At 32.3% G+C, this 21,485-nt stretch overlaps 1 protein-coding gene across 1 annotated transcript in view; it reads right to left on the reverse strand.

Moving 5' to 3' along the window:
- Positions 1-2,164: 2,164 nt before the first annotated feature.
- LOC114343814 (uncharacterized) overlaps positions 2,165-21,485 on the reverse strand; it is an 81,009-nt gene continuing 61,688 nt past the window's right edge. Inside the window, exons 7-9 of the mRNA XM_050641252.1 lie at positions 11,019-11,060; positions 10,255-10,302; positions 2,165-3,199 (exon numbers count right to left, since the gene is read on the reverse strand). Of these exons, the coding sequence (XP_050497209.1) occupies positions 3,045-3,199; positions 10,255-10,302; positions 11,019-11,060 (245 nt within the window). The 3' untranslated portion in view covers positions 2,165-3,044. The remainder of the gene's footprint in view (positions 3,200-10,254; positions 10,303-11,018; positions 11,061-21,485) is intronic.

The raw sequence follows: 21,485 nt of genomic DNA on the forward strand, positions 1-21,485 counted from the left end.
TTTCATCATCATTATGTTCCGTTATACTTATACAATCTTCACCATTTTGTTCCTCATTAATTTGTATCTGTGCCTTGTTTTTCTTGCAACAAGAATCGTTTTCATTAAAAACAATACCTTTAGCAATTACTACTTTTTGTTCATTTACAGTATTTGTTGGTAAACTTAAACACTCATATCAACAAGTATGGTCTAAAACTGAACGTCAAAAAGACTAAATTTATGATTGTATCAAAGAAGCTATACACCAATTTGAATTTAACCATAAATAATAAGTAAGTTGAAAGAGTTACGTCCTACAAATATGTAAGGGTTTGGTTCACTGATACTAATGACCTGACAACAGAAATTAAAAGGGGAATAGAAATAGCAAGACAATAATTTATCAAAATGAAAAAGTTCCTATGCTGCAGGGACATAAATCTAAACTTAAGAACGAGAATGTTAAAGTGCTATGTTTTCTCCGTTCTGCTGTACGGCATGGAAGCTTGGACACTGAAAATGATAAACATAAAAAAATTGAAGCATTCGAGATGTGGTGCTACAGGAGAATGTGGAAAATACCACGGACACAGAGAATAATAAATCAATAACTTTTGCTGAAAATAGGGAAGAAATGCGAAGTCATAAAAACCATACAAACGAGAGAACTGGAATATCTAGGCCACGTAATGAGCGGGGAAAAGTACTCCTTACTAAGACTCATGATCCAAGGAAATATCTCGGGAAAGAGAAATGTGGGACGTAGAAAATCCGAGGATTTTCTGGTTGCGAAACTTAAGGGAGTAGTACGGGTGCAGTTCAATACAATTGTTCAGAGCTGCAGCCAACAAAGTTAAGATTGCTGTGATGGTAGCCAAACTCCGATAGGAGACGGTACTGCCAGAAGAAGAAGTTCATTTACATTCCACAATTAATACCCTGTATTTGTATATGATATCATTTTCTTTTGATTTAGAATAAAACTTTTCTCTGAATTGTTTAGATACATGTACATTTAGGAGAAAGACATCGATAGGAGAAGAACAGCTGGGTTTATGCCAGGAAGATGAATGAATCTATGGAGATGTATTAGAAAGAAATGGGTTCCTCAGTCAGAAGTACGTACGACTCGTGAAGGATATGTATTAGGAACCAGTGCATCAAATATGTGCACCAAATAGGGATATGTATTAGCGTGCACCAAAGTAAGGACTTGTGTAGGATTGAGCGAAAGTTTTCCAGTGATGGTTGGTTTGTATCCAGACTCTTCACTGTGTCCGTACCTGTTTAATCTTGTTATGGATATATTGACAGATACGGTCAAGGAGGAGGCTCATTGGTAAATGCTCTTTGCTGATGCTATCCTGTTAGTAGAGGAGAGCAATGAACTGTAGGAGAAGTAATAGGGTTGAAGAAGGGATATTGAAGAGGTAGGAGAATTTAAATATCTTGGCTCCTACAGAACGAAGATGGGACACTAGATCCAGAAATTGCTCACAGGGTATAGGCTGGTTTGTTTAACTGGACGAGAATGAGCGGGATACTCCGTGATTAAAAATTAGTGATAGGGTAGACAGGAAAGATATATTATATAAGTTTGTGATGAGACCTTCGTTGGTGCATGGCCAATAAAAAAGATTTAGGATTAGAAAATAGAGGCAGCTAAAATGAAAATGTTACGGTGATTGCTGGGTAATTCTAGAAGGGACCGGACCAGGAAAGACTTGATTAAAGATAGAGCCATTGTAATTACAATCTCCAAAAGATTCAAGAACAAATACTGGAATGGCTTGATCGATTTAGACATAGGAATAAGAAATATATAGAACGAATAATAGAGCTATAGGAGTTGATGAAAGGAGAGGCAGGGGAAAACCGAGGAGAAGATGGAAGAGGTAAGTGTATGGCAGGGTACTGGAGAGAGAAATGTTAAGATAAAGAAGAGATATTGGGCAGACATGAGTGGCGAGGAAGAGTTAAGGTTATGAACAGCGACACCTGGAAAGGGAAAATCTGAGGAAGAAAGAGAAAAAAAAATACTCTACTATATTCAGTTTTGGTTATAGTCTTTTTGGGAGCGACGGTAGTTATGTTAGCTTCATGTTTAAGAAAGGACCACAAAAGCATATTGAATAATTGATAAGTATAAAAGAATATTAGGGAAAAAACTCAGATCTATCTATCAAAACTTTTTATTACAAAAATACAAAAGTATAAAAATATAAAAGTATATCGTCGGTCCGGAAGGAGAATGACGTAACTGCAAAAATTCATATTTCTCAGAAGAGCAAAAAACAATTTTTAAATATTTAAAATAGATATTAAATGAGGACTAATCGTCCAGGAGAATCGGTATGGCGTTTATTCTTACAATGATGGCTTTTACTTTTATCACTATTGGTTCCAATTTATTTATCTTAATTTAATCCCCCCATTTTCAACCATATCTACAGTTGCGTCATTGTTCAGTTAAAATTTTTTAAATAATTAAAATTGTGATTAAATAAAGAGTAACCGTCCAGAAGCATCGGTATGGCGTTTATTCTTATAACGATGGCTTCTAGTTTCTTCCTTATTGGTTTGAATTTCATTACCTTAATTTAATCCCCCCATTTTCAACCCTATCTACAGTTGAGTCATTCTTGATCTTAAAATTTTTCTGTACAAAAAAAACTATTTTTAAATATTTAGTATGCCGTTTATTCTTACAGCGATGGCTATTTACAGTTGCGTCATTATCCATCTGAAACAAGGTCTAAAATGGTGCGTATTTCAATAACGACGCAACTACCCTGTAGTGGCTCAGCACATAGTTACAGTTCTGTCGCTTTTGTATCATCTGTACACAGTATTTTAGAAGTTTATTACGCAATAAATAGGAATTGACAAAATTTGCAGTTACTTCATTGTTCTTCCGGACCGGCGATATATAGTTACAAAAATAGAATAATTAAAAAAAACATTACATTTTATCTAACATATCAGTTTCACAAAAAATAGGAAACAGTATAAAAAATATAAAATAGATAGGGAGAATTGGTAACTATACTCGACCAATACTCTCAATAATGTCTAAACATATCCTCTAACCAAGCTTCGTAGACAGCATAGACTGTAAGAATAACCGTCACGATGAAAACGGTAAGTTCAGAAACCAAATAGATAACGGCGAAAGTAAGTACCACATACCACGATATGACGTAGACTCGAATTTGGTCTGAAAATATTATACAGTAATTATTAATTTATTTATACCTTGGACCCACAGTTAAAAAATACACACACCCAAACTTATGGAATCACCATGTATTTTAAAGTAATATTTATTTCTTTTGAAAAAACTGTTATTGTTGCGAAGAATAAAGGTTTTTATTGAAAATAAATAAAAATATAAGACAATCGGATAGTACAGCTCGGTACGGTATAGGTTATTTGGTTGGGTTGCAAATTGAATTAAAATAAATAAACTAACTTTTGCGTCCAAAAACGAAAATGTGCCTGATGTGGGGTTATAGAACTTACAACGAGGAAATATTATTGGTCTTGTGGAGATAGTAATGCTCTCAGAGGGACATAGCTGTAGAGCTAGGCGTAATACAGGACGTTTTGTCCAAAACCTATGCTTGGTAACAGGAACTAGGAAAGCTCAAAAATAAAGCAAGGGAAAGTCGCCAAAAGTAATAACGGCTCTCCAAGATCGTTTAGTTGTCCAATCAGCTGGAAGGCACCCAACCATTTCTCACCTGCAGCTCCAAAGGCAGCTTTTGGAAGCTACAGGTGTAACTGTTTCAGTTGAAACGATAAAAAGAAGAGTTCGTACAAAGAAGTATACAGCAGGAGACAGTTATGGGTTCCCGAGTTATCCAGGCAATACAAGATTGATCGCCTAAATTGGTGTCTTCACCACCAAAACTGGAACATTGGGAATTGACAAAATGTGCTATTTTCAAAAAAGTCAGGATTTGTGTAAAATCAGATGACCCATAAAATCGTGTACTTAGAGGTCAAGGAAGACAAGCAAGAACGAAAACTGTCAGATCTGTTCACAAATATACCAGGGGAAGTGTAATGTTCTGGAGAGGAATTGTGATCCGTAAAAAGACCCCTTTAATTTTCATCCAATGAACTTTAACTGCTCACAGCTCTGGAGAGGTACAAAAGGAGAAAATTTAATTTTATTGCATGATAATGGACCTCTATATACCATTAGAGTGACTACAGACATAATTGAAGCAGAAGGTATCCCTTGTTTGGAGTGGCCTGCTTGCTCACCCGAGCTTAATCCTATAGAGTATTTGTGGGATATGCTTAAAAGAAAAATTAGAGCTCGCCGGGATAATCCACAAAACACCGCACGGCTAGTACAAGATGCTCTTAAAGGATGGAGCAAACTACCAAAACAAAATGTTGACAATTTTATTAGGAGCGTGCCCACGCAAACTGAAGCTTGCATAAGGACTAGATGTGATAACACTGACTACCACAAAATACAAAATAAATAAATAAAAACAATTTAAACATTATTCGTTTTATATTGAAATTTTGTTTGCTATTGACTTTAAAACAACTACTTTCAATTTGTTTGTTAAATACTTTATTGTTTTATTTAATTGTTATGTATTTGTTATTGAATTGCGTTAAAATAAATAATGTTTGACTTCGTGTGTTCGTTTGCACGAAATAGTAAGAAATATCAGAAGATTCCATATAAGTTTGGGTGTGTATATATTACCTCCATCACGAGCCTTTTTTATGCAGTTATTCATGTCGAGTCGGACAACTTTTCTAATAGTTAATTTTCGCGAGGGGGCGTTTCGTAAATATAGAGGTTTCTAAACTTTGGTACGTCCGATAACTGGAGTACCCTTAAAATTTGTCGGACAATATCGACAAGACGGATCTTAACAAATTTTTTGCAATCGATTCGTGAATGCGCCAGGAAACTCATGAGATAATATTGAAAAACTGCATTTGTGCATATAAAAAATGCATTCTTGAAGTGTATCTTAAACAGACAATAAAAAAAATTCAGAACTCGTCAATTATCGGCTGAAATGAGTTCAATTATGTTACTCGGGGGTTTTTGGGGTCTCTGAAAACGAATATGATGTCGTAAGTGATCGCCGGAGTATCTGGTGCCCAAAGTACGCTGTTTACTTCGCCTTATGGAGTTTTCGGCAAATCCATTAAAAAATTAGTCAAAAATCATTACTCGTGGGTTTTTGGGGTCGCTGAAGAGCAATATGACATCGGAAGTGATCTCTGGAATACCTGGAGCCCAGGGTATATACGCCAGTAACTTCCTTCTTCTTCTTTAGGTGCCGTGTCTGTATTCACACGTTGGCCGTCATCATGTTTACAATTTCCTGAAATCTCTCTCTATCGGCTGCTACGCGAAATAATTCTTCTACTATGCAGCCACACCATTGTCTAATATTACGCAGCCATGAAAGTTTCTTTCGACCAATCCATCTCTTTCCCTCCACTTTTCCTTGTATTATAAGGTGAAGCAGATGGTATTTAGGTCCTCTAATTATATGGCCGAAGTATTCTGTTTTTCTCCTCTTTATGATGCTTATGAGCAGACGTTCCGAATTCATCATTTGAAGAACATCTTCATTGGAAGTGTGCGAAACCCACGATATCTTTAGGATTCGTCGATAGCACCACAATTCGAATGCTTCTATTTTGTTTAGCATTGTGGTTTTTAACGTCCATGTCTCACAACCATACAATATGATAGACCACAGATAACATTTCAGCACCTTCTTTCGAATATTCATCGACAGGTTTCTATTACATAAAACTGGTTTTCAGGTCATAAAAGCCTTCCGTGATATTTCGATCCTAGTTATTATCTCTTCATCAGAGTCACAATTTACATTTAACCAGCTGCCAAGGTACTTGAAATGATTTACCCGCTTTAACTCCTCTCCATCAAGAGAAAGCTGACCTTGATCTATATTAATCTTTCCAACTGCCATCCACTTTGTTTTTGAAATGTTGATTTTAAGGCCTCTCCGATAGCTTACTTCACTGACTAGATTTAGTAGTGTCTGAAGATCTTGTAAATTTTCAGCAAGAATGGCTGTATCGGCAGCGTATCTAATATTGTTGATTACTTCTCCGCCTAGCCTTACTCCCTCTTGTCTGTCATCCAAAGCCTCCCTAAAGATTTCTTCAGAGTAAAGATTAAAAGGGTGGGTGATAAAACACAACCTTGTCGTACTCCACGTTTTATCAGCAGTTTTTCAGTACGACTGTCTCCAATTTGGATAGAGGCTACTTGATTGTAATATAAGTATTTCAGCAGTCTTATATCGTAGTGGTCAAGTCCTGCTGCCTGCAGGCAATCGAAAAGTGTATCATGTTGTACTCGGTCGAATGCCTTCTCGAAGTCGATGAAACAAACATAAACGTTCTTTCGGAATTCACAACTTTTTTGTAACAGAACGCGCATACAAAATAGTGCTTCTCTAGTTCCTAGACCATTTCTAAATCCAAATTGCTTATTACCCATTCTAGTTTCGCACAGAAGGAATACTCGGTTTTGTATAATACGTAAAAGTATCTTAAGTGTGTGACTCATCAAACTGATTAGTCTAAAATCGCTGCATTTGGTGGGCCTGCTTTTCTTTGGTAATGTTATAAACAGTGACTCCAACCAATCATCTGGTATTTTTCCTTCGTTGTAAATTTTGTTAAAGAAAGTAGTCAAGTAGGTAATGTTTTCCTCATCCAAAAGTCTAAGTAACTCAACAGGGATTTGATCTGGTCCAGGTACTTTATTGTTTTTGGCTTGTTTTATTGCTTTTATGACTTCTGACTTCAGTATACTGGGACCTCTGTCTAATTGGTTGTCACAGGTAGTATTTGGAGCGTTTTCTCGAGAAGCATCGTCAAAAAGGTCACTGATGTGTCTCTCCCATTCTTTGCACTGTTGTTCGTGATCACAAATTTTTCCGTCTGCGGTTTTAAGTACGTGAGCATTTTTCTGTTTTCTAATTCCGGAGGTATATTTAAGTTTCTTGTGAAGGTTGAAATTGTCATGCTTTTTTTGGAGGTCTTCTATTTCTTTACATGAATTCTCGAGCCAGGATTCTTTGGCCTGTTTAATTTTTCTTTTTATGAGTTTGTTAATTTCACGGTATTTGATAATATTTCTATTTTTGTATTTTCATCGAACTTCCATCAAGTCTAGAATTTCTTGGTTCATCCATTAATTTTTTGCCAACATTGTAGGTGTTTTTAAAGATTCCCTTACGTCCTCTAAAATCGAGTTTTGAATATCGTACCAACATTCGTTAATAGTTCTGTTTTCGTTTGGTATATTTGATATTTTGTGCATTTTACTATTTATCTGCTGTGCTATGTGTTCGCGCGTTTGGGTGTTTTTAAGGGGGTCGAGATATATCTTACTAGACTTAGTTGGCTTTGTTAGTTTCTTTAATTTAATTTGTATCTTGGAGCAGAGTAAATTATGATTTGAGTTTATGTCGGCGCCGGGGTAAGTTCTTACATCTTTAATATTGTTCCGAAGTCGATGGTTTATTAGGATTTAGTCTATTTGATTCCGTACTATTTTACCTTGATGTCCATCTTGAGGGGATTTCCACGTGTAGAGACGCCTTTCTGGAAGTTATTGGAAGTAACTTCCAATAACTTCCAAGTTTAGAGATTTGACTGATTGTATAACGAAAATTTCAGAAGTTGATGTAAAAAGAAGGTATTCTAGGCACCTGGCACTCTGGAGATAATTTTAAATGTCGTCTTCTTTTTCCAGCGACCCCAAAAACCCCCCGAGTAATCATTTTTGACTAATTTTTTAAAGAATTTTCCGAAAACTCCAAAAGACGAGGTAAACAGTAGGTATCTATGGCACCAAGTACTCCGGAGATCACTTTCAATGTCATATTTGTTTTCAGACTCCAAAAACCCCCGAGTAACAAAATGAAACTCATTTCCGCCGATAATTGACGAGTTCTGATTTTTTTTATTGTCTGTTTGAGATGCACTTTAAGAATACATTTTTGTATGCACTTTTTCCATATTCCCTCATGGCTCCGGTTCACAAAGTTTTCTGGCGCATTCACGAATCGAATGCAAAAGGATTATGAAGATTCGTCTTGTCGTTATTTTTTGGAGGTTTTATTGCTTTATTGCTTCGACTAGTAGTATTTTCCGACAAATTTTTAAAGGTACTCCAGTTGTCGGACGCACCAAAGTTTAGGAAAGTGTCTATATTTACGAAACGCCACCCTCCCGAAAATTTTCCGAAATAGAAAAGTTGTACAACTCGATATGAATAACTGATTAAAAAAGTCCCATGAGGGAGGTAATAATTTTTTTAAGTGTGGGCGCAAGACCTTTTAAAATAAGTCTATGTCTCATGGACGCAACGCTTTTGCCAGTATTTGACGTCATCAATTTTGACGACCTAAGAAGATAACACTTCATTAACTATCGCGATTTTTGACACAGTGGTCTATAGGATTATGATATGTGAATCTCTGATAATAAGCAACAACCTTTTAATCGCAATAATGCTTTTTTCACTGACAAAACCGTTGTGATCCTAAGACATAGTCTGCCTTATACTTTATTCCATATTCTATACATATTCTTTCATATTATAAAAGAAGAATGCTCAGACATAGAGCACTACTAGAAAAGTGGTGATGGTTTGACGAAAGAAACACATACAAAAAGTAGAAGGGTTAACTCACAACAATAGAAAAAGAAAATAAAACTCATAACAACAGAAAAGTGTCCAGTCAACAGTGTAGAATATTGGGGCTCAGTATAGCTCAGATAGTAAAGAAGATTTTTGAAGAAGCAATACTATCTGACAGTGAAGGAATAATACTTAACGTACGAACTATTAACTACATAAGATATATCGCACCTACGCTCAAATAGTGTCACAACTCAAAAAAAAATTTAAAAACGTTTTTATTGCACCAACAGTTTAATAAAACTAGAAAATCTTATCTCAAAAAGTGTTACGTTTATAGTTCATCTATTTGTCATTAGATCACACTAGTCATTATTTGACTAACCAAAATTAACGGTGCACCGAACATAAACAGTGTCACATATCGACTTGTGCCAGGTATTTGTCCATCTAAGATGTGTATAAAGCGTCATTTGTCGAGTTAAGACAGTATATGTGATTATTTTATTCAAAAGAATCTGCGTACGTGCTCAAGAAAAGTGACACATTTATCACTTATTTATCTTTCTTTTTGCAGTATTTTTAGATTAATGTTGTTACTTGTATTTAAAGTTCATCATTTAAAACTATAATTCTGTTAACCAGATAATAATAATGATATTATATTCTGCACTGCAAGAGCCACTTTTGATAAATAATAATTCGTATCTTTTTCGTAATTTTATCTGTATAGTGTCACAACTCAAAAAAATATATTTTTTAAAATATTTTTAGCACAATTAATACAATACCTTGTAGAGCTTCAAAAACCTTTGTAACTGACCAGATATGTATTTATACTAATTTTAAAAGTTTTTTAATTAAACTCGAAAAAGTTCTAGCACAAATTTTAAACGTTGTTTTCTCGATACTTTGCTTTTTTGACTTATGACAGTGTTTGAGCGAGGTGCGATATGCAGATGACACCGTGATTATGCAAAGCTATGCTGAAGAGCTCCAACTACTATTAAACAAAACAATAAGTTTCTGTGAAAAATAAGGTCTAAAAATTAGTATAAAATAGAGTAAAATGTATGATAACACATCAAATAATAAATCAAATCTACAAACATACATTTGGGAGATGTGCCGATAGAATGTGTTTGAAATGTGGTGTTATAGAAGAATGCTCAGAATAGCATCGATACAGAAGCAAACGATCACAGAAATATTGCAGGAAATGGGCAAAGAATACAAAGTGATAAACACAATAAAAATACAAAAGTTATAATATCTGAGACATGTAATGAGTGGAGAGCGACATGAAATGCTAAGATTGATAATATAGGAAAAGATAAGAGAAGGAAGGAGTGTGGGATGAATGAGAGCGTTTAATAATCTCGTTTTAGTAAAATTTTAAAGTATATACAAGATATCTTTAAAATTTTAAGCACTTTTTCTTTAGTAGAGAGTCCACTTGAGAGACCGGTAGCCCTGAGAAATACAGCAGAAAAGATGTCGAAAGCAGAAAATTGATGCGGTTCAACCCGGAAACCTGATGAGTTTAATATTCATTTATGTGATCTAACTTAAAATAGCTTTTATATAAAATATCATACCGTAATGCTGTTTCATGGCAGCCTTAAATATCTTTTCTTCTTCATATCCTAAAGAAGAAAATTAAAAGATTATTTAATATATGCAACTAATTGAAATAAAAACTTGAGTATTATATGAAATAATAGGTCCTACATTAGTTTCGGAGTTTATAGGCCGTGTTGTCGAATTATTTCTCACTGACTTTTCGTGAATTGTTCGTTCAGACTTTTCTGATCTCAGTCTACTAGTCTTGTCTTTAACGTTCTTCGCTTCATTTTTCTTAATTTGTTTTATTCGTTTGACCTTGCTATGTAATGTTTTATTTTTGTCTTTTTGTCTTGTATTTTACTGTTCTCTTTTTTATTTTTACATTTCCAATAGTCTTGAAGTTGTCTGATTTTGAACTATTTACTGTTGGGTTTTTTGTTTTATTCCTATTTATTTTACAAATTTCTAGGTTAGTTGTAAAGATGAATCCAGAAGAGTAAAAGTAGAAACAAAATTAATAAAATCAGTACTTCAAAAGCAGTGAAAAAAGTGAAACACTAAAAACAAGTCAAAATACCCCAGAATCTGTATCTGTAGGGAGGGTGAGTCAAGTTTCACAGCACTTAGGCCACAATTGCCTCCTTGTGCATCCTACCAGGGAGCTGTCGTCCTTGGCTCATTGTCCAATAGCACAAGTTTAGGCTTGTGGTGAAATGTAAACAAAAAGCATCTAGTTGATTATGATGTAGATATATAGATATAGAACTATTTCAAAGAACAATCTAAGTTTACTTACTTCTGAGTTTTTCTTTCATGGTTGAATTCAGGACGTCACTTACTAAAAAAAAAATAAATATATCAAGTAACTTCAAGTAATAACTTGAAAAGTAAAACATATTTATTAAATGCACTTCTGACACCAGTGTAATATTTTTTTTAATTTACATGAAATCTTCTAACAATTACTACACTAAATACAATCAATTTATTCGTCATAAAGCAATGTACTGATAAATCACTAGAGTATAATAGACCAGCATTTCTATGTCAGATTGACATGAAGAGAGCATTTGATAGAGTAAGATTCAAAGATTTAGTCCATATTTTGTATAGTAGAGAAGTTCCCCTAATATCATCAAAACTGTAGAAGATATCTACCAAACCAACAAAATGGAAGACAGAATAGATGAACAACTTACAGAACTTATACGCAGCAGAAAAAGATAGGGAGACTCATTGAGCCCAATGTTCTTCAATTTAATCATGGATGAAATTATCAAAAACGTCAACAAAGGAAGAGGATATAGAATGGAAAACAAAGAAGTAAAAATACTCTGTTACGCAGACGACTCAATATTGAAAGCCCAAGATAAAGATAGTCTACAAGATTTAAAATAAGATAAGAATAAGTCAATATGACAATTTCATCTCAGAAAACTAAAACAATAGTAATCAGTAAAGAACCAATCAGATGTAAAATAAAAATTTATAGTATCAGTATTGAACAAATAATGGAAGTAAAATACCTTGGAATTACATCGTCAAGCTACAGGGACCTGGAAAAAGAAGTGAAAAATCAACTATAAAAAGCAAATATACTGGCAGGACGCCTTAGTAACACTGTATAGCGAAACAGACATATTAACACTGAGATGAAGTCAAGAATTTATATAGCCAGTCTAAGACTATTAATGATATATGCATCAGAAACAAGACCCGATACAGCCCCAACACAAAGACTACTGGAAACAACAGAGATGAGAGTACTGAGAAGAATTACAGGAAATACGCTGATAGGTCAAAAGATGAGTGAAGACAGCAGAAAATAATAAGAAGCCTATCAATTTTATTACATTTATTTACATATCCGCATAAATTTTTATCTTTAACTAGCTTATTTATATTCGAATTTCTATTGAGAAGGGGCATAGCAAGGAAAATTTTTAAATATATTTGTTTTTAAATAAGCTGCCACAATATTTAAATTTTTTGTTGTCTGTTTATAAATCAAGTCTTCGAATAAGAAAGAGATACAGATCTCTTGCGGGTAAGAGAAACTGATCTGGGGTTTATCAATTTAACAGAAAGAAAAACAACTCTTTGACAAAAATACAATAATTAAATATCTCTACATTAAAAAACTTCATGATGAAAATATTACCGGCAAATAGGCAACATAAAGTTATTACTTTCTACTATTCATTACAAAGTAAAATCAAATTAAAACTGTTTTCAAGCTACTACAAAAATGAAAATGCACAGCACGGTAAGCACATTCGGAGTAGATTTGATTTGGAAAAGTAATAGACCGATCAAATAAAATTACATTACATGTAAATCAAAATGTAATTCCGTACAGGTTGGAATAAATTTTTTATCAAAGCTTAGGTCAAATCAAAAGGTATTTTCAAGAAAGTATATGATTCATATGAGGGGATCATTGTTTAAATTTTAAATAATAAAAAAATGGGTAATTTTTGGTCAAAATTTACTTTTTTAACTGCTGCGGTAATTCATGTTTTTATTAAGGTTTTTGCAATTTTTTTTGGAAAGGTGAAGAAACGAGTTTTTAAATAAGACTTACTAAATTAAATTTGACCCTTAATTTATTTAAATAATTGTAAATCAAAATTGAAAAACAAATTTTCAAAAAAATATTAATTGCATTATAAATGAGCAATATGAAACATTTTGTTTTGCAGAAAAAGTTGCGCTATAGTACCAGCATAAATCGTAAAAAAATTGGTTGATAAATATTCAGCAATTTGTGAGATATTTAATTTGTTTATAAAAAAGTACCATTTTTTCAATTGCAAAAACGTGGTTGTTGTCGATCGAGTATAGAAATTTTTATAATGTCATTTTTTTATGTATAATTTCGATAAATGTAATTTTATGTATAATTTCGATAAATGTATTGACAAATCAAAATTTCAATGAAACACTCCTCCAAAATGGCGTTTTAAAATTGGTGTAATTTGTTTAAAAGTTTTTTTTTATAATAACGTCGCCGAGATTAAAAATTTTGAAACTATTTTCCAATATTCGCATTCCTAGTAGTTTTTGATACATTCACAAAAGAAAAAAAATCTAAAACCATTTTTTGCCAAGATAGATTTTCCAAGTTTAAAAATTCATAATTTGTTTATTTATCAATATTAACAGTTAAAATTTCGTGAGTAGATCTATTAACCCTACTACTTAACAATGCCGTTTATCCACATAATAAAAATTGTAGAATATTTTGAAAAATAATGATTTTCATATCACCTTAAATCAAAACTTTTTGACTGAAAATTGGCGGAGGAGTAGTTTGCAATATCTCCGTTAATATTGGACCAGTTTCAATGCTTTTTTTAAATTTGCGGTAGCATATAAAAATAATAACATCTATATGACCCCTTTTGCAATAAATATTCAATAATTTGCTATAAACGATATTTTTTTCAAAAATTTTTTTTTCTTATATTGTGATAAATAAAAGTTGGCACCTAAGATAACCAAAAAACAGTATTAAAACAAATTTTTATTTTAAAATTTTAACAAAATAGTAAAATTTTGTTAAAGAAACATAAAAACTTTTCCTTGTAGAAATCATTGGCAAAATCTCGCAAAGTTAATGTGAATACAAAAGAAAATATATATAAAAAAAATGGACCAACCTCTACCGGGTGGTGAATTGGAACACGGGCCATAGGAAACTCAATGTAAAATTCTAAACTGTTGAATTCCTGCTTCCCTAATTATTTTACATCAAAAGTCATAAGAAACTATTTGTAGAGAATTGAAATCTGTATTGAAAACAACTGTTAATATTGTTCTACGAACAATAATTATTTAAAATTTTGTAAAAATATAATACAATTTTCAGAGAAATACGCCAAAGTTACGCCACACACAGTGCAATAATGTGTATAAGATTGCATTCGGTGACAATGAGTTTATTATATTAACAATTTGAACTGTCAATTTCTTTATTTATTTTATCATTTATTGTTTAAAACACAATAAAGTTGATCAGATACCCTCAGTTAAGGAGAAAGTATTAATAATAAAGATATTTTCCTTAGTCAATAGTATGCTCACTGTCAGTTAAATAGTAACGTGTGGCCTAACATGCCCACACATACCTACTGCGGTAAATACATTATATTTTTCCAAAATTTTGGAATGTGTTTAAATCGTAGGACAATTGTAACTTCTGTTTTTAGTATAGATTTCAATCCTCTACAAATAACTTCTCATGACTTTTGATGTAACATAATTAGGGAAGCAGGAATTTAACAGTTTAAAATTTTACATTGAGTTTCCTATGGCCCGTTTTCCGATTCACCACCCTGTATACAAATATAATGTACTTATAAAAGTTAATAAAATTTAACAAATATACACACTTTTTAGTGTACTACCTGTTATAAAGCTTTTAAAAATAACATACATACAGTGCGTTCATAAAGCAACGCATAAATGAGTTACTTCGTAAACCAACGACTTTCAGGAAAAATCCCGAAACAGGTCGATTTTTATTTTTTAATTACGATTTTTTTGGCGTATATATCATACTAGTAACATCATCCATCTCGGCGTGATGACGTAATCGATGATTTCTTAAATGAGAATAGGTGTCATTTGAAAGGGTATTTAATTCTCTTGTCACTAATATAAGTATTAATATAATTATTTATACAAGTTGTCCAAAACTTTTTTTTAATTAAATTAGTTGACACAAAAAGGTGAAAGTATGTAATTTGTTTAATTCTAAATACATTTTACTGCTGTCAGAAAACATCAAAATATTTTATTTAAAAAATAAACATTGATTTTCGCTTCAACGACATGTTCAAATTGTCAAGAGGCGGCTGGATGGCAGCTTAAACATTGAATTTAAGCGAAAAGCGATATTTATTCGTCAAATTAACATGTTTTTTTATATTACCACAGTATTGACAGTAAAACGTATTTTGAATTAAATAAATTCCATACATTCTTCTGTGTGTCTCAATTAATTTAACACCCTGTATAAACAATTACGTTAATGTCTATATTAGTAAATAGAAAATTGAATACCCTGTCAAATGGGCTATCACAGGACCCCTATTCTCATTAAAAAATCATTGATTACGTCATCAAGCCCAGATGGATATGATATATATGCCAAAAACTTGTAATTAAAAAAAATTTATAAAAAGTCTTTTGTGTCAATATTTATTGCAAAAATTGTCATTTAGATGTTCATATTTTTATATGCTACCCTAAAATTAAAAAAAAACCGTGAAATTATTCCATTACTAACGAAGATATTGCAAAGTACCTACTACTGCACCACTCTTCATGCAAAAAGTTTTCATTTAAGGTCGCTACGAAAATCATTATTTTTTAAGATATTCTAAAATTTTAACTGTGCAATATGTATAAATGACATTGTTGACTAGTAGGGTTGATATATAGATGCACTTATGCATTTTAAATTGTTATTATTGATAAATAAACAAATTATGAATTTTTACACTTGGAAAGACTATCTAGGCAAAAAATGGATCTAGAATTTTTTTTCTTTTTTAACCTTTAACTACCCGCGCATCAAGTTATGACATAACTACACGCGCGGCGTACTTTATACGCCACAAGGAAATACACAATAACAGCGGATTTGTTTATTTTTTTTTTGAAAAAATACACTTAGTTGTTTGTTATCAACCTTATTTGGCATCAGTGAATACTTGGAGTTCCTTCTCAGTAAGCCAATTGGGATTTATAACTGGAATTACGGAATAACTGGATTCCATGATAAATAAAATTGCTAATAAAAAATTTTTTGAAATGTGATTTTTTACGGGAGAAAAAGTATTGTTTATAAAGAAAAATATATTTTGTGCCATAATGACTAAAAAACAATTGAAATATGTACTTATATTACTACTTATATTATTATAATCGTGGCGCATATTGTGCACCACCGGAAACAACAAATAATAAACTGTAAATTACGATCTTCCCAGAACGCCGATTATAACGAAACTAAAACCAAATTGTAAAGCACATTCCACTGATAGGTTAGAGACATAAACAAGGTCAAAAATTAAATTTTTAAATATATTTGCAGTAAAATTCTTATATCTGGCGTACAAAATACGCCAGCGCGTGTAGTTAAAGGTTAAGTATATCAAAAACTACCAGGAACACGAATATTGAAAAATAATTCAAAAAATTTTCATTCCGGAGATGTTATTAAAAAATAAAATTTTAAACAAATTACACCCATTTTCAAACACCATTTTGGAGGGGCGTTTAACTGAAATTTTGATTTATCAATACATTTGTCTAAAATATATATAAAAGTAAAAACAATGAGATCTTAAAAACTTGTATACTCTATCGGAAACAACCGCGTTTTTGCAATTGAACAAATGGTAATTTTTTATAAACAAATTAAATATCTCATAAACTGCTTAATATTTTTCAACTAATTTTTTTTCGATTTATACTGGTACCATAGCGCAACTTTTTCTGCAAAACAAAATGTTTCATATTGCTCATTTATAATGCAAATAATATTTTTTGGAAATTTGTTTTTCAATTTTGATTTACAAATATTTAAATAAATTAGAGGTCAAATTTAATTTAGTAAATCCTATATAAAAGACTGTTTCTTCACCTTGGTAGAAAAAAATTGCAAAAACCTTAATGAAAACATGAATTACCGCAGCAGTTAAAAAAGTAAATTTTGTGCAAAAAGTGAGATCTTTGAAACAGTTGAACAAATGGTAATTTTTTATAAACAAATTAAATATCTCATAAACTGCTTAATATTTTTCAACTAATTTTTTTTCGATTTATACTGGTACCATAGCGCAACTTTTTCTGCAAAACAAAATGTTTCATATTGCTCATTTATAATGCAAATAATATTTTTTGGAAATTTGTTTTTCAATTTTGATTTACAAATATTTAAATAAATTAGAGGTCAAATTTAATTTAGTAAATCCTATATAAAAGACTGTTTCTTCACCTTGGTAGAAAAAAATTGCAAAAACCTTAATGAAAACATGGATTACCGCAGCAGTTAAAAAAGTAAATTTTGTGCAAAAAGTGAGATCTTTGAAACAGTGGTCCAAATTATGTCATAAATTAGCGAAACTTGAGGCTAGAAGAGTTTTCTTGTTAGAATGCCGGCGGAGGAAACAAACCCCTACCTTTATTCAAAACCAAATAGATAGAGTAGTTGACACCACCTTCAGAGCAACCAGGGGTGCTGTTAGACGCAGAGTAGACAATTTTGAAACTCACATGAGGGTTCGACTTCTTAATATTTCAATTCACTCAGTTCATCATGACATTAAAACCATCACCCAACAGATTCATTCTCTTACTTCACATCTCAGGAACTCACTTCCCTCTTATATTATCAATAACTTTGATCATAGATTTCATAATCAATTTAATTTTACTTTTAACAAGTCACTTAAGGAACTTCAAAAAAAGAATTCTAATCTAGGTGTCACTCCTTTCTCTAAAATTAAATTTTAACAGAAATGGTTAAAAAACCTTACTGATATTGATCTTCCTCCCAATGATTCGAAATTGTTAGCTCTTGGTCCAAAATTTGGATTATCTCCAACCCTCAAGTATTACTCAATTTGCAACCTATTATCAGATGTCGAAAATATTGTGTCAAATTCTAATCCCACAGATCTCACTCAATTAAGATCATCAGCTAATAATTATATATCATACTAAACTATTCTAATGCACCAAAAAAATCACAGTCAGAAAGAGATCGGGCTTACTTTGAAACTAAAACTTTTTTAAAAGACCATCCTGAATTATTAGTTCTTTTGAGTGACAAGGGTAATACCACAGTACTTATGTACAAAGATCAGTACATGGAGTTAAGCCAATCACTCCTAAATGATGATCAATATTATCGATCATTACCAAGAAACCCTACCACCACTTTTACCTCTAAAATCAACAAACATATTTCTGACTTGAAAAGATCTAATATTATTACAGAAGTTGTAGCCAAAGCCCTCAACAATTATAATGGTATGGATCCTAGATTTTACTGTTTGCCAAAAAGCCACAAACCCCAACTTTGCATGCGCCCCATGGTGTCATCAATTAATTCTCCCAGTTGTAATATTGAAAAATTTTTGGCCAACATACTTTCAACAGCATATAATCATAATAATGAATTCAACATCTCAGACTCATTTAAATTCAGTGAATTTATCAATAACTTCCAACTACCTATAGGGTTTCAAGTATTAAGTTTTGACGTCGTGTCCCTTTTCACCAACCTACCCTTACCTGCAGTTCTTTCTTCCTTGCATAATCATTGGGATCAAATCCAAAGCCATTGTGCTTTTGGATGGAAAACTTTTGTGGAGCTTCTTAAATTGGTTTTTGATACGAACTACTTTGTCTACAATGGCAAGTTCTACCTACAAATCTTTGGTACCCCAATGGGATCTTCTATTTCTCCCCTATTGGTTGGTTTTGTCTTGGATGACTTGATCGCAGATTGACTCAATCATTTAAATTGTAACATTCCTTTTGGTAAGAGATATGTGGACGACTTGATCCTGGCTGTACCCACTGATCAAATTATGAACATTCTTTCCACTTTAATGAATATAATCCCCACTTACAATTTACATGTGAGATGGAGGAAAATAACACCATCCCTTTCCTTGACATGTTAGTTGTACGAGGTGTTGACAACATCCTAAGAACCAAATGGTTCAGAAAGAGCGTTGCTAGCAATCGCTTCCTAAATTATTTTTCCTTTCATCCTAAAAGATTCACGTATTCACAAACACAACCTCGTACAGGGATTAGCCATAAGGACACATAGGTTGTCACATCCTCTTTACAGAAGTGAATCTAGTCAATCACTTAAGACCATTTTAAGTGATAATTCTTATCCAAATTCCCTTATTAATAGATATTTATTTTCAACTTCTCGAGTACTACTTGACCAGAACCATTCCAATTTGGGAGGAATTCAGGATTCCTCACAAATAAATAATGAAGTTCAAAGAGAAGAGGTTTCCACATCTGGGTCCCCTCAGAGATACTGTTCCTTACCTTATTTCCCACATTTAACTGATAAACTTATGAAATTTTTCAAACCGTTATCCGCCAAAATAGGCATCAAGAATTGTAAAACAGTCAGAAATTTTTTCTCGTACTAAAACACCAATAGATATTTGGGAGAAATCTAATGTAGTTTATACCATTCCATGCAAAGACTGTCATTCGAAATATGTTGGACAAACAAAAAGAACCCTTAAAGGAAGGGTAGTTTCCCACAGAAGCGATATCAGATGCAACAAGAATTCTTGTGCCCTCAGCACACATTCCATCACACTTAATCATCAAATTGATTTTGATAACATCAAAACCTTAGTCACAGAACCTAATTTCTACAAAAGATCTTTCCAAGAAATGGCCCAAATCCTAAGGGAACAAAACTCTATGAACAAACGTACTGATGTAGACAATCTTAGCATCATATATCACTCCTTGCTTTTAAACAATCCTTAAATTCATTCAGTTGTCAAATTTCAAATTTATTTTCCACACAAATCCGATCAACACATGGCCTAATTTCATTTGTTTTTACCTTCATCCAAAAAATTTCCAACCTACAAACCACCAATGCTTGGTAGCAACATGAAAGTTTTAAAATCACTTTTCCATCCAGCTCCTGTCTTATAACATGGCTTAATACTCCAGGTTTAGTGGCTTTTTTCCAACAATCATGATGCAAGTAAATCAGTCTTTTGTAATTAATATTTAACTAATCCACGCCTATTTCTAGGTCCCTGGATTTCAGTCATATTATTAACAACCATTAAATCTATGGCACTTTTTCGATTAAATAAAATTTGATATAATTCAGGGTGCATCGTCAACCTGTAAACCGGGTTTTCATTTGAAAGCTTTTTGGTGACATTATACTTTGCTGCCGTTTTCACGGCGATCGTATATTTTTATTTCTGTTTATCCTTTTGTGTGTCACAGGGAGGTTTTTGGATGAAAATCTAGGTTTGCAGTAATTTACATTAATTTGGTTCAGATTTTCACATCCCTTTTTTAAATCCATTTAATGACAGACACCTAACAGTTGTTTTTGCTTGGATTTTTTTTCGCTTTTTTGGTTAGAATAAGAAATGGATTTAAAAGAATTCTTTTGACTCTAACAAAATATTTCTTCTCCTGGTCTCATGTTTTAAAATAAATTATATGTAACTATTTAATAACCTTAGGATTTTTACCACTAAGGACCTTTGTGACATTTTTTGCGTTTTTGTATTTTTAGCTTAAGAAATTTTATGTATTTTTTAGCTATTAAGTTTTTCACAACACAACCCATTGTGATGACATTGTTGTGTACATCTTATATGTAACTTCACAATCAGTAGAACCGATGAAGTGCAGAAAGACTGCACAAAACGTCTTCTATTAAAAGATTGAAATAGTTTTTTCATTTTTTATTTCTCCTTGACTGATTACCTCAATTACAGTGAGATTTTATTCTCACTCACTTGATATATCGTATATATTATTATGTATCACTTTATCAATCAAAGATAGAGTAAAAATTTTAATTTTTTAATTATAACGCGGGCACATGAATTTGATACACCCTGTATATTGATTTGTAACTATTTAGTAGAAGGTAGCTTTTACGCAATGGGTTTATCCTTAATGAGTTTTTCCCTGAAGACTTAAAGACATTTGTAAATAAAGTGAAGTGAAAATACAATTTATTTAGGATTATAATTTAAAAAGATTGTTTGTTACGTGAAAGGTAAAATCCACAGGTAGCTGTAATTATTAGTTTTTAGAAAAATAAAAGTAGAGAGATTTGGAATTTTAAGTCTGTTTGTTTAAGCACAAGAATATTTGTATAATTTCCGAAAAGTTATTAGTTTGAGTAGAAGTATTATTTGAAAGAATGCCTGGGTTTTTCGAATGAAAAAGAGGAATGTGGAAAGAGAAATGTTTCTGATTGGCTTGGTAATTTGGAAGGGGGAAAGAGAAGTTTGAATGTTGAGACAGTTTGGAAAAGAAAGAGCATTGTGTGGCCGGCATCCGAGAAGGGCAGTCGAAAGTTTTCGCGTATAGTTCAGACGCAAGTACTAGTGGTTGATTGATAGTGGAGAGTAGCTGAAAAGTGGAACGAGAGACAAATCAAATTGAGAAGAAAAACCTCTCTGATTCTGTAAAATTCAAGAGAGTATGTTACAAGAAC

Source organism: Diabrotica virgifera, chromosome 10 (assembly GCF_917563875.1).
Source record: "Diabrotica virgifera virgifera chromosome 10, PGI_DIABVI_V3a".
Lineage (NCBI taxonomy): Eukaryota > Metazoa > Arthropoda > Insecta > Coleoptera > Chrysomelidae > Diabrotica > Diabrotica virgifera.